Source organism: Papaver somniferum, chromosome 7, assembly GCF_003573695.1.
Source record: "Papaver somniferum cultivar HN1 chromosome 7, ASM357369v1, whole genome shotgun sequence".
Taxonomy (NCBI): Eukaryota; Viridiplantae; Streptophyta; class Magnoliopsida; order Ranunculales; family Papaveraceae; genus Papaver; species Papaver somniferum.
Genome location: NC_039364.1, coordinates 137,224,472 through 137,237,461, shown reverse-complemented (window position 1 = coordinate 137,237,461; position 12,990 = coordinate 137,224,472). Strand labels below are relative to the sequence as shown.

The window sequence follows — 12,990 nt, the reverse complement described above, 5'->3', positions numbered from 1 at the left end:
GGAGTTAGGTTTTATGTTCTAATCAATGTAGTAACCAAAATTGCATGAATAAAGTGAATTACATCTTCCTCTGTTGGGTATAACCAAAAGTCGGCAAGGTTAGAAATTAATTGCATGCCGACTATAAGTCACTCGGCAATGTTAGAAATTATTTACATGCCGACCATAAGATTGCTGGCCCAAGATAGTCGGCATAATCTTCATTCAAAGACCATTCCGGCCTAAAAAAGGGTCGGCGTTTTCTTCATCCGAGAACCATGCCGGCTAAGCTTAGTCGGCATCTTATTCAAACGTCGACCTGGCATCTTATTCAAACGTCGAAACATAGCCGACAGCCGACACCTTTATTCAAACGTCGACCTGGCATCTTATTCAAACGTCGAAACATAGCCGACAGCCGACACCTTCTTGACGACCTTTCACATTTTCAAAACCAAATTTTTTAAACATAGCCGACAGCCGGCACCTTCTTGACGACCTTTCACATTTTCAAAACCAAATTTTTTAATCGAAATCGAACTCGACAGATTAAAAGTTTAATTTCAAAATTTTAATCTAAACTCAATTAATTAACCTAATCAGAATTTTTAGTGTTAATTAAACAAAAACATATTAGCCATTTAGAAAATATAAAGTTAAGGGATGGCTTCTTTTACTTGAAAATGACCTAACTTTTGTCTTACTAGATATACCCCAATTAATTTGGTTATTACCCCATTCAAGCCAGGATAATAAAAGCACCGAAAGCAGACCAGGAAAGAGATAATTTAAAGCAGGTCACGACTAAGATCTATTATCCTTCAAATTTTAAATCAGAGTTGGATATACCAAAGTAAAACTTGGTTCATCAAACAAGAACCAATCATCTTGCAGCAAACAACAAGGCAAAACTAGATTAGCACCTAGAATCCTCAATGAAGTTCAAAATCCTTGAAATACAAAACATGAAAAATGATAAAAGCCTATGACACATGTAGAAGCATCATAACAAAATTGAGCATACTGAAAAACCCTGCTGTTGCCAACTCAAATCTCCAGTAACACATCTATTTCTTCTTAACAGCAGACTTGGTGACCTTAGCCCCCGTTGGGTCTTTCTTCTCAACAGCCTTGATAACACCAACAGCAACAGTCTGCCTCATGTCTCTGACAGCAAAACGACCAAGAGGTGGGTACTCAGAGAAGGTCTCCACAACCATTGGCTTGGTTGGAAGCATCTTAATAATACCAGCATCACCATTCTTCAAGAACTTGGGCTCCTTCTCGAGCTCCTTTCCAGATCGCCTATCGATCTTGGTGAGGATTTCAGAGAACTTAACAGCAATGTGAGATGTGTGACAGTCAAGGACAGGGGCATAACCGTTACCGATCTGGCCAGGATGGTTCATGATGATGACCTGGGAGGTGAAGTTGGCTGCTTCCTTAGCAGGGTCATCCTTGGAGTTTGAAGCTACGAAACCACGCTTGAGATCCTTCACAGCAACATTCTTGACATTGAATCCAACATTGTCACCTGGAAGAGCTTCTAGGAGAGCCTCATGGTGCATCTCAACAGACTTAACTTCAGTAGTCAACCCAGTGGGTCCAAAAGTGATAACCATACCAGGCTTGATGAAACCAGTTTCAACACGTCCCACTGGCACAGTTCCAATACCTCCAATCTTGTAAACATCTTGAAGGGGAAGACGAAGGGGCTTGTCTGTGGGTCTCTTAGGCTCAGAGATGTTGTCAAGAGCCTCGAGAAGAGTTGGTCCCTTGTACCAGTCAAGGTTGGTGGACCTCTCAATCATGTTGTCTCCCTCGAAACCAGAGATGGGGACGAAGGCAATTTTGTCTGGGTTGTATCCAACCTTCTTCAAGTATGAAGAGACTTCCTTTACAATTTCTTCGTACCTACCCTTTGAGTACTTGGGGGTGGTGGCATCCATCTACAAATACATGTGTAAATTCACTTTCGGTTAGTACACATAGAAGAGAACACAGACTCTACAAGAAGAGCAAAACAGATCCTACAAGAAACTAATATTTACAGAAACATAAGAAGAAGAAAGTTATACCTTGTTACAGCAACAGATCATCTGCTTGACACCAAGGGTGAAAGCAAGAAGAGCGTGCTCACGAGTCTGTCCATCCTTGGAGATACCGGCCTCAAAACCTCCAGTGGTGGAGTCAATGATAAGGACGGCACAATCAGCCTGAGAGGTACCAGTAATCATGTTCTTGATGAAATCACGATGTCCTGGAGCATCAATGACTGTGCAGTAGTACTTGGTGGTCTCAAACTTCCACAAGGCAATATCAATGGTAATACCACGCTCACGTTCAGCCTTAAGCTTGTCAAGAACCCATGCGTACTTGAATGACCTCTTGTTCATCTCAGCAGCCTCCTTCTCGAATCTTTCGATCACACGCTTGTCGATACCTCCTAGCTTGTAGATCAAGTGACCAGTGGTGGTCGATTTTCCAGAGTCGACATGTCCAATGACGACAATGTTGATATGAACTTTCTCTTTACCCATATTGAATTCTTAGAAATTGACTGCAAGTATATCAAAACACCAGCTATATAATCAGTAAAATAGATAATCCACTAATTCAAGCATGGAAGATTTCAAAGCACATTTTTCAAACACACAGCAAAGCATACAAGATTGATAAGATTCAAAGTATAAAGATAGAGGTTCAAACAGATCAATGCATGATAAGTATCTGGATTCCTATATTTATTTATTTTTGGAAAGATCTGGATTCCTATATTACTAACTATGTAGTACTTAATAGTAACTATGTTTTACAGATTAACACAGCATTAAAGTCTAAATATAGAGCATACAAATCAGGTTCAAAAAATTTCTTAACAAAAAAAAAAAAATCAGGTTCGAAGAAAGTCAAACCAACTGACCTTAAACCCTAAAGCTCATAGGAAAGTAGATCTAACATTTTCAGAATCATATGATTTATACCCTAATACTAGATCTGAAATTATGTCGCCTACCATAACAAAATAATTTCAAACAAAGAGATCTATCCATTTACAAGTGCACATCCGACTTCAGATAGTACAACAAAATAACCAGCTCAAGTAAATATCTAGATCGAAACTAGAAATCAGATCCAAATTTACTATTAACAAGAAACCAGATCCAATTATAACTTCAATACAATAGTTAGGCTGACCAAATCTCGATAATAGTTCAAAATATAGGGTTTCCGGGTAGCTAAACATGATATTCACTTAGAATAAGCAAGAAATTTCAAAATAAGTAACAACGGAGATGATGACCAAAGCTTAATGGATGAACTAAGCATGATATTGAAACATGTTCAACATTTAGTAACTAAACATGAAATTTACAATACTAGTCAAAGAACAATCAATGAACTGTTGTAAAGAGGAGAAGAAGAAGGAAAGACTACCTGAGATTTGAAATCGAGATTGAAAGCTCCGAATAGAGCTTAACAAATTTGTAGAGACTGAAAAATAGGAGGCGTCTCAGCCTATAAACCCTCCAAATGAGATTAGGGTTTCTTTCTAGTTCGTTGGATCACGTTTTATCCAAATGTATCTGGATTTAAATAGCTCGTTAGTGACCGTTGATACCTATCTACTCCATGTGGTCGGCATTGATATTAAAGTTGTGAGATGCCCTTGTTTATCGTGGCCTCCACTACTGTTGTACTAAAGCTTATAATGACTTGTTTAACCTCGGAGATTACAAGGAATGGCGTTCAACTTCTATTCAACACAAACCCTAAAAAGCTCGACTTCGGACAGTTATTCAATGGACTTACGGTATAAGAGCTGATGTACATAAGGGCTGCTAAATCAGCTCGGCCCAACAAAATGGAAGTTGGCGCATGCCTCGTGGATAAAATGGAACGATTTTTTGGGAACTACTCAAAAAAGGTGGGGGACTACTCTCAAGTTTTTGGCGTGGATATTAGTAATATTTTTCAGTCACCTCTTATCTGATTTTTTTTTAAAATATCTACTTTACCCTTGATGATAAACTTAGTTAGTGTGATGATTGATTAGTGTTAGTGTAATGATTAATAACTGATTAGTGAGTTATATTAGTGAGATTGTTTTGTTATAACATTATTATTGAGAGATAAGAAGAAGAAGGAGGAAATATGAAGAAGAAGAAGATGGGTGAACCCGAGAAATCTTTTTTTGAGTTTAGTAATTATGATTTGAGTGATTCATGTGATGATACCTCATCCTCGGAATCAGAACCCCCTTCACCTCATAGTGTATTTGTCAATACTTCTAATGATCCGGAAATGAGTTATTTGTTAGATGATGAAAGCTTTTTGCTCCAAACTCAACCTAACCAAACATATGATGGATTTTATCATCCACAACCTGAAGATGAAACTATGGGTACTCAGGTATGCCTCATATTTAGTTAATATAGGTTGAATTGTGTAAAAATTTGGCCAAACTCAAAAATTCTGGAAAAAATTCGGTTAGGTCAACCTAGTTCGGTTACCAAATTTAGCTTGCGAGGTAACCGAACTGTTCTTAATGTGTAGTTCGGTTACTAAATTTAGCATACGCAGGTAACCGAACTACATGTTAATGGTGGTTTTTTAGAGTTCGGTTATGTAATCTCCAGAACACGTAACCGAACTATTTTTATAGAATTTACAGTGCATAGTTCGGTTTAGTCGATATCGATACCTTTGTTACCGAAATTTTTGTTCGGTAATGTCGCAGAATATATGTATATTCGTTTCTAACCGAACCCATGAGTTCGGTTTAGTCGAGTTTTTCAGTTTCATGGCTGAACTTTCACATAGAAAATCTAAATACAGAGTTCAGTAAGGCCCAAATATATTTTTGGAAACTACATCACCGAACTTTTAGTTCGGTAGGGTCGATAAAAAAATTAGATTACCGAACTTTAAGTGTTAAATGTTTATGGTATTGACGTTGTGCTATTACTTGTAGGTTCCATGTGATCCAATTGAACCAATGGAAAACCAACCTTCCCCGGTTGGTATTTTGTACGATGACACATCCCATCATTACATGAATGACTTGGTATTCACAACTCCGGAAGATGCAAAGAGTTGGGCTAGACAACATGCACAAAAAGACATGTGCGTATTAGTATTGAATGGGAGAGAAAGCAAAACTCGATTTGAAATGGTTTGTGAGAGAAGCGGTGATCCCGAGAAAAGCCACAAGAGGAAGGGTTATGTTTATAAAGGAAAGACAAATAGGAAGAACAAAACTTTCTCAAAGAAGATTAATTGCCCATTCAAGCTTGCTTTTAATTTAAACAAAGATAAGGGTGAATGGGTTCTCTACAGGGTTATGCAAGGTTGTCATAATCATCCTCGTCCGGAGCATCTTGAAGAACATTTCATGGCGGCAAAGCTAACTCCTAAAGAGATGGACAAGGTAGCTAAAATGAGGACAATGAGTATTTCACCGGTTCAAATGCTCCAAATACTAAAGGAGGATAACAAGGATAACCACTCATCTTTGTCCACGATTTACAATGCAATTGAGACAATTAAAAGGAAGGAATGAAGAGATATACAAGTAATGCAACAATTGTTTTTTTGGCCCGAGAGAAAAACTACGCGGTTCAAAAGAATGTGGAATCGGAAGGAGAGATAACACAACTCTTTATTGCGCATCCGACGAGTGCTAAATTGGCTCAATGCTTTCATCAAGTTATAATAATGGAATGCACTTATAAGACGAACAAGTACGAGATGCCATTGTTGAATATTGTTGGGCGTACTTCGACGAAGTCACCGTTTACCGTGGCGTTTTGTTTCTTAAGAGATGAGCAAGAACCTAGTTTCATTTGGGCACTAAAACAAGTTAAGGCGATTTTCCGAGGTGATGATATTCCCGGGGTTATAGTGACTGATAATAATGTCGTATTGATGAATGCAATAGAGGAAGTGTTCCCACTAGCACATAATATGCTTTGTACGTTCCATATATGGTGTAATTTGATGAATAGGTGCAAGCCAATAATTTGTCCACCCAAGAAAATAGGATATGAAGAAATTAAGATGCTACCGGAAAAAGATCGAGCGGATGCAAAAGAGAAAGTTGAAAAACAATACGATATAAATTACGCTAAATGGGTTGCATTCAACGATGAATGGGAATCATTGTGTTGGTCCCTTACCGAGGAAGAGTATTATCTAAATCTTGCGGAGTTTATCTCCCATTGGGATACTCCCGATTACCCCGATATTGTATCGTATTTTCTTCGCCAATGGTTGGAACCACACAAAGAGAGGTTTGTTTATGCCTATACCAACCAATATAAACACTTGGGAAATCAAGTGACAAGTTTAGTAGAGTCGGCTCACCACCGGTTGAAGAAGAATCTCTTTGGATGTGTTGATAACTTCGTAACCGTGTGGAATGCTATGGAAAATTATTTCAAGCGTGACATTGATAGAATTAAAGAGAAGTTCCAAAAAATCTGTATATTCAAAATGAACGGAAAATATGTCGACCACCCATTGTTCAAGGGGATCCATTACAACGTATCTCGGAAATGTATGAAGTTGTTGATTATAGAAGTCGAGTTGATTGATAAGTGAGAAACCAAGGCGGATGAGGTGTGTGTATGTAACATGAAGAAGTCTATGGGACTCCCTTGTCGCCATATGATAATCAACTACGAGCATGGCGTAATCCCTTTAAGCAACATTGATCCATGTTGGAAGCATCTAAGTTTCATCCCTCCTCCAAAGGGAGAAGAAGACGAAGAAGAGTTTGGTGATAACGAGATGGGTAGAACCGTACTAGAGATGTATCGTGGCATGAACAACCTCCAAAAACAAATCTTTTGGGATGACATAAGGAAAATTATATATCCACAAACGCAAGAGAATGTCTATGAACCGACAAAGGGCAAACCGAAAGGTATACCAAGCAAAAAAGAAACTAAAAAGCAACTACGAGAATATGCAAAGGTGTTATGTAAGAAGAAAAGTGAGCAAAATGCTAATACTAGAGATCCTTGTGGCCATGAATATACCGCGGCAATGTACTTGGAGAAAACCAAGAAACAGGGTAGGAGTATTGAGGAGAAATGCAAAACAAGTGAACGAGATTTGAAGAAAAAGGGTCTGATGTGTCCATCACAACCAAGCCAACCCTCTTCCGGCGACGTGAAGCTTAAGTCTCCAATGTGCCCCATCCAACCATATTCCCTAGACGTAAAGATTGAGGCTCCACATAAAGACTATTTGAATGAGCTACCTCTATACATTAGAGAATACGTTATATCCACCGACGACGTTCCTCCGGATGGTAATTGTGGTTTTCATGTTGTCAATCAACAACTTGGGCCTTTCATCGAAGGTGCCAAGCGAAACAATGGGTATGCAATCACTCATATAAGGCAAAGGTTGTTGTCCAAACTAAAGGAGAATTCGGCCTTTTACAAGACAATGTTGTGAGATGGGGAAGGTAGTCTCAATGAGCAATTTGTTAGGTATCAACTTCTTCTTCATGGGGCCCATCCGATGACATCGGATTATTGGATGAGCATGCCTATATGTAGACACTTAATCGCCGAGGCATTCAATTGTGTGGTTCATTATTTCTCAAAACATGCTAGTTTCACCTTCACCCCGAAAACAACCGTATGTTTCGAGAAACTCAAACGAAGGAGATGTGTCATGGCATTGATCAACAACAACCACTTTACGAGGATCCGGTTAAAACCCGATTGTCCATTGCCTCCAATATGTGGAACCTCTTATTGGCCTGCATTTAATCCGGATAGAATGTTGGGTTGGTGTATCATGTATGAGCCTAAGATGGAGATGTGGAATGCTTTGAAGAAGTTTGAAGAAATTATACATGAAGGTCAAATTTCACTTGAGGATGATTAAATAACACATGTAACGGAACTAAGTATGCTTATCAATGGAATACCATGTTTTTTGAAAAGTGGTATTAATTTTTGAGTAAATGTTTGTATTTTATGTATTCAACAAAGCTAGTTCGGTTGGCAGATTTAAATATCGACATTGCGGAACCCATGTTCGGCAATCTCACAAATTTTACCAGGTAATCGAACAGGAAGTTCAGTTACGAAGATGAATATTAACAGGTTACCGAACTGTAGTTCATAAGCTTAACATTTTAACTGCTGAATTTGATATTGAAGTTCGGTTAGGAAATGAAATTACAAGACAGTGCCAAACTGTACGTGACATAAGTTCGGTTAGGAAGTGAAATTACAGGACATTGCCGAACTTTTACAGGACTTTCCAAAATAAAATTACGTACCATCTAATATCTGAAACGTGTTATGAAAAAAGTCTTTAAGGATGCGGAAATGATATTCATATTTGAAATCCTTTCTCTTCCATCTTCGCCATTCGTTTTTTGATGTTAAAATGATTTCGCCGAATCCTTCACCCCTAAGTCGATACCGTCTTACAATACGAAGTAAAGCCATAAATTCCACAACTCTATCTTTAATCTTTCTAAATCGAATGAACAAAGCTAAATGATCATGGTTATAAGGGTTTGTTGCGTCGGAGATGAATTGCTCATGAATTCCCCCCAATAACTTTGACTCATAATACTATTCATTCTTCGTTCTTCACCCCTCTTTGGGTAGTATAATATGTAGTTCCTGCAAATAGAAAGATCTTCTTCTAGAGTAAATTTAGGAGTAGTAGCTTCCATTTTTAGGAGATTTTGTAACAAAATGTTAACCATGAAACACATATATATACCACTTGGGTGTATAACGGATATAAAATTATCCGTTACTTGATATATAGTACAATTTTAAAATTATGTACCATATTTGTGTCAGATAAAGGACATTTAAATTTCAAAATTACAAGTTCGGTGAGGAGATAAAAACTTGCGATCCAACCGAATCGAGAGTTCGGTTACGAGGCAAATACATATCGTCACCGAACTTGTTTGTGGAGGCTCACAGCCAAACTGAGCATATATACGATTCCAAAAACACTCCAAAACAAACCTAAGAGTTGTTCTATGTGATTTTGCTTCACTGGAATGCCTTTTCCAACATGGGAAATACCAAAAATGTGAGTCTCCAGAGAGTGTTCGGTGACCTAAGAAAATTGGATCTACTAACCGAACTTTTAGTTCGGTTATATGATAAATACAAGAGGTAACCGAACCTTATAATGAAGGCTCACAGCCAAACTGAGCATATATACGATTACAAAAACACTACAAAACAAACCTAAGAGCTGGTCTATGTGATTTATACTTCAAGAGAATCCCTTTTCCAACATGTCCAACACCAAAAATTTGAGTCTCCGGGGAAGAGTTCGGTGAGCTAAGGAATAATGATCTGCTAACCGAACTAATATATATTGGATCAAAGCTAACTGTTTCAGCCTACAGACAAGTTCGGTAACCAATGAAAATGTTACGAGGTAACCGAACTGGGACTTCGGCAACCTGGTATAATTTTACCAGGTCACCGAACAAGCAGTTCGGTGACCATCATTTTATCACAGGTTACCGAACTCCATATTGTGTTACAACATTTCAGTCTTACAACATTGAAAACACAAACCCAATAAAAATTGAAAACATAAACAAGGTTCTAAAACAAATATAAAAGTGTTATACATATCAAACTACGAAATCCTTAAGTAATTGTTTAAAAAACACAAACACACCAAATTAAACCATACGAAATCCATAAGTAAGATGTTTTTTGAAACTAAAATCATACAAAATCACTAACGACCACTTTTACGACCCCTATTGCCACCTCCTTGTTTACCACGAGTTTTGGGACGAACTTCCTCATCACTTGTGGTATCGTCTCCTCGACCGGTTTCCTCCACAGCGCGACTTGAACCTTCTCCTTGTTGTCGACCCCTCTTACCACCTCCTTGTTTACCACGAGATTTAGGTTGAACTTCCTTATCACTTGGGGTTTCCTCATCAGCGCGACTTGAACCTTTTCCTTGTTGTCGACCCTTCTTACCACCTCCTTGTTTACCACGAGTTTTGGGACGAACTTCCTCATCACTTGGGGTTTCGTCTCCTCCACCGGTTTCGTCCACAGCACGACTTGAACCTTCACCTTGTTGTCGACCCTTCTTTAATTTCTTAGACCTACTCGGCTCCACCATTCTTTTAGTTATGAGACCCCCCCCCCCATTGCTTGTAGTAGTCGGTTTGTCCCTTAGTCAACATCGGCTCTCCACTTTTGATTTTAGCCATCCATTTCTTCAACAATTTCGTACCCTTCGACACCTAATTCCAATTTTAAGCACAAGTAAATATATTTTCAATACTTTGAAACAATCGAAAAGTATAAGAGAAAGAAATTTTCTTACCACATTATCCCATAAGCTTTTAGCTTCTTCTCCAGAAATAGGCATCTCCTTCTGAGCTCTCTTAGCCTCCCTCTCCTTTTCCTTCGCCTTCGCCGCATCAGTCTTAGCTTGTTGTTCTTTATTTATCACAAAAGGATGACTAATTTCTTCATAAAACTCCATATAATCTTCCTCACATGCATTTACATCTCCCTCACAAGGTACAAGATCACCTCCTGGTATGTGTTAGGTAGTAAGTGAATTCCAATGTGCTACCGCATGAGTTGGTTCATGTTTTGGCTCAAAATACTTCTCGGTGTTCTTTGTTCCTTCAACCAGCAAAGTGAAATTTTCATTCTCCACATCGGGATCCATTTGGACACAACAAATTTGTCTTAGTATTCTCCTTGGATTATATATTGCATAGCCGTTAGGATACCAAATTGGTCCATAGTAAGGCGTGACGCTAGAGAAAGCATTCAAGTCATCTTCATCTACAGAGACATCATCGGGTACGGCGTATGGGTGAAATACCACATCGTTCACCATAAGTGCATCCAATTTCTCCCTCAACGAAGTCAACTGCTCTTCTTTAGGCTTCTTTTGTGCATCCAAAAACAACAATTTTCCTGTTGTAGGTTGGTCATAGGGATAAGGGTCTTTTTCCCTAGCCAATCCCAATTTAGGGAAGTGGTCGTAAATCCAAACCTATGCGAAAATACGAAAATATCCACGTACATGAAAATTGAATTGGACGCAGAAAAATTTAGCGAATAATTTGCTAATTAACAATGTAGAAAAACTCACCTGAACAAGAGTTAAGTAACCTCCAATTTGATTACACTTAATCCTCGACCCTTTGCTCATCTCTTCTAAAACAAAGGCAAGCATACCAGTGGCCCAAGAGTATTTGTTCATCGCATCGAGATACTCCAAAATCTGTAGATAATGTGCATCCACCCTATTTTCAGAAGTGTCAGGGAAAATGACAGTTCCTAGCATATATAACCAATAAGCGGTGACATGATGCCTAAGGGTCTCCCTGTCCATCACCAACTTTCCTTTCTCCACCTTCTTTTTTGTCCCTCCAAATGCTTTCTTTAACTTTACCAACTTGAATTTCTTGACCTTCTTCTTCAATGATCTATTTGCCTCTCTTGGATTATACTCATCTCCACGTTCAGGCTCCCTCACAGCACGTCTAAACTCACATTGAGACTTTCTTGCATCACATCCTAGACATTTTAGAGCCAAATTTTCAAGAGCTTCATAAGACATCGAAGGGTCATAGCCTTCTCGAAAACGTTTACCTTCCACTGATAAGCCGGTTATATTATGACAATCATCGGGAGTAATTCCCATCTCTCCAAATGGAAGATGCATGGTATATGTCTCGGGATAATGCCTCTCGAGAAATGCGGATACGGCGACAACGTCAAATTCCACATGTGCTAACTCAATAGATTTCCATAACACACATTCTTTAACCTTCGCTACAAACTCGTCACACTCCAAAGAAAGATCCCATGTGGACGCCTTTTGACGTTTAATAAGACGAACTGCATCTGTATGATCCTACGAAAAGAACATAACACTATTAATACTTGACAAAACACTATTAATACGAAAAGAACATAACACTATGAACTTAAAGAATACCTTTGACTCATAGATCTTCGCAGCCCATGAGTGTTTGTAGCCAAACAATGTTGCCCCTCCATTATTTGGAGTATCATAAGTTGGGTCCACTGGTGGAAAACACAAATTATTAGGGGGGATGTGTGAGTATACAGCACTAGGAGGCTTCGGCTTCTTTTTATCTTCAACAGGAACAATTTCCTCTTCTTCTTCATCATCATTCTCTTCCTCCTCTTCTTCCTCTTGTTCCTCCTCTTCCTCCTCTTCCTCTTCTTCCTCCTGTTCCTCCTCTTCCTCGTCTCCCTCCTCTTCCTCCTCTTGTCCTTCTCCTTCTTTGCCAGGTCCTAGTTCTTCTTCTTCTACATTTTCAACATGTTCTCTTTGTTGTTCAACTTCTTCATTTCCTTGGTCTTCTTCATCATCATTCTCTTCTTCAATAACATTATCAATTATATTCTCCATCACCTCTTCATTGACATCTTGGATTACATCACGAACATTCTCTTTGTTGACTTCCGGTAACGAGCCCCCTCCATGTTTAGTATTCGTGGCACCACGTTTTTGGAAATCTAAATGTTTTGCTCCACGAGGGGTGGGAGTTTTCAAATCCTCATCTAGTTGTAGTCTCAATCTTTTTTCCTTTGTTCCTAATGAACAAAAACCAAAGTATTAGCTAAACGTAAGAGAATATTGTGTTATCAAATCAAATAGAACTAAAAAATGAAGTAAACACAACATTTGGAGTTAACATACTATAGTTCGGTTATCTGCATAAAAGTTGCGAGGTAACCGAACTACATATTTCACAAGATCGGGACCTGATAAAATTATAGAGGTAACCGAACTACATATTTCAAAAGTTCGGTTAGCCAAAAAATTTATCGACAAAATCGAACTCATTCTTTCAAAGGACAAAGTGAGTTCGGTAACGAAATATTTTTTTGCAAGCACACCGAACTATGTAGTTCGGTCACCAGACTATATAATACCAAAGTTCGGGTACCTATATGAATTTATCGACTACATCGAACTCTA

General features: G+C 38.5%; 2 protein-coding genes across 2 annotated transcripts; both read right to left on the bottom strand.

Moving 5' to 3' along the window:
• Positions 1-766: 766 nt before the first annotated feature.
• On the bottom strand, positions 767-3,703 carry LOC113298542 (elongation factor 1-alpha-like). The gene is made up of 3 exons (XM_026547306.1): positions 3,418-3,703; positions 2,058-2,539; positions 767-1,928 (listed from the first exon to the last, which is right to left on the bottom strand). Exons 2-3 carry the CDS (start codon positions 2,517-2,519, stop codon positions 1,047-1,049), a joined length of 1,344 nt encoding a protein of 447 aa, XP_026403091.1. The 5' UTR covers positions 2,520-2,539; positions 3,418-3,703; the 3' UTR covers positions 767-1,046.
• Positions 3,704-9,732: 6,029 nt separating this feature from the next.
• LOC113295294 (convicilin-like) lies at positions 9,733-10,131 on the bottom strand. Its single transcript, XM_026543645.1, has one exon. The coding sequence runs from the start codon at positions 10,129-10,131 to the stop codon at positions 9,733-9,735; it is 399 nt and encodes a 132-aa protein (XP_026399430.1).
• Between the last annotated feature and the right edge of the window lie 2,859 nt (positions 10,132-12,990).

What these genes read in the sequence shown, in the direction of transcription:
- LOC113295294 (XM_026543645.1), bottom strand. Translation starts at nt 10,131, where the DNA reads ATGGTGGAGCCGAGTAGGTCTAAGAAATTAAAGAAGGGTCGACAACAA.
- LOC113298542 (XM_026547306.1), bottom strand. Translation starts at nt 2,519, where the DNA reads ATGGGTAAAGAGAAAGTTCATATCAACATTGTCGTCATTGGACATGTC. An exon ending in TGATCTGTTGCTGTAACAAG is followed by an intron (nt 1,929 to 2,057) that starts GTATAACTTTCT and finishes ATGTATTTGTAG; the next exon opens with ATGGATGCCACCACCCCCAA.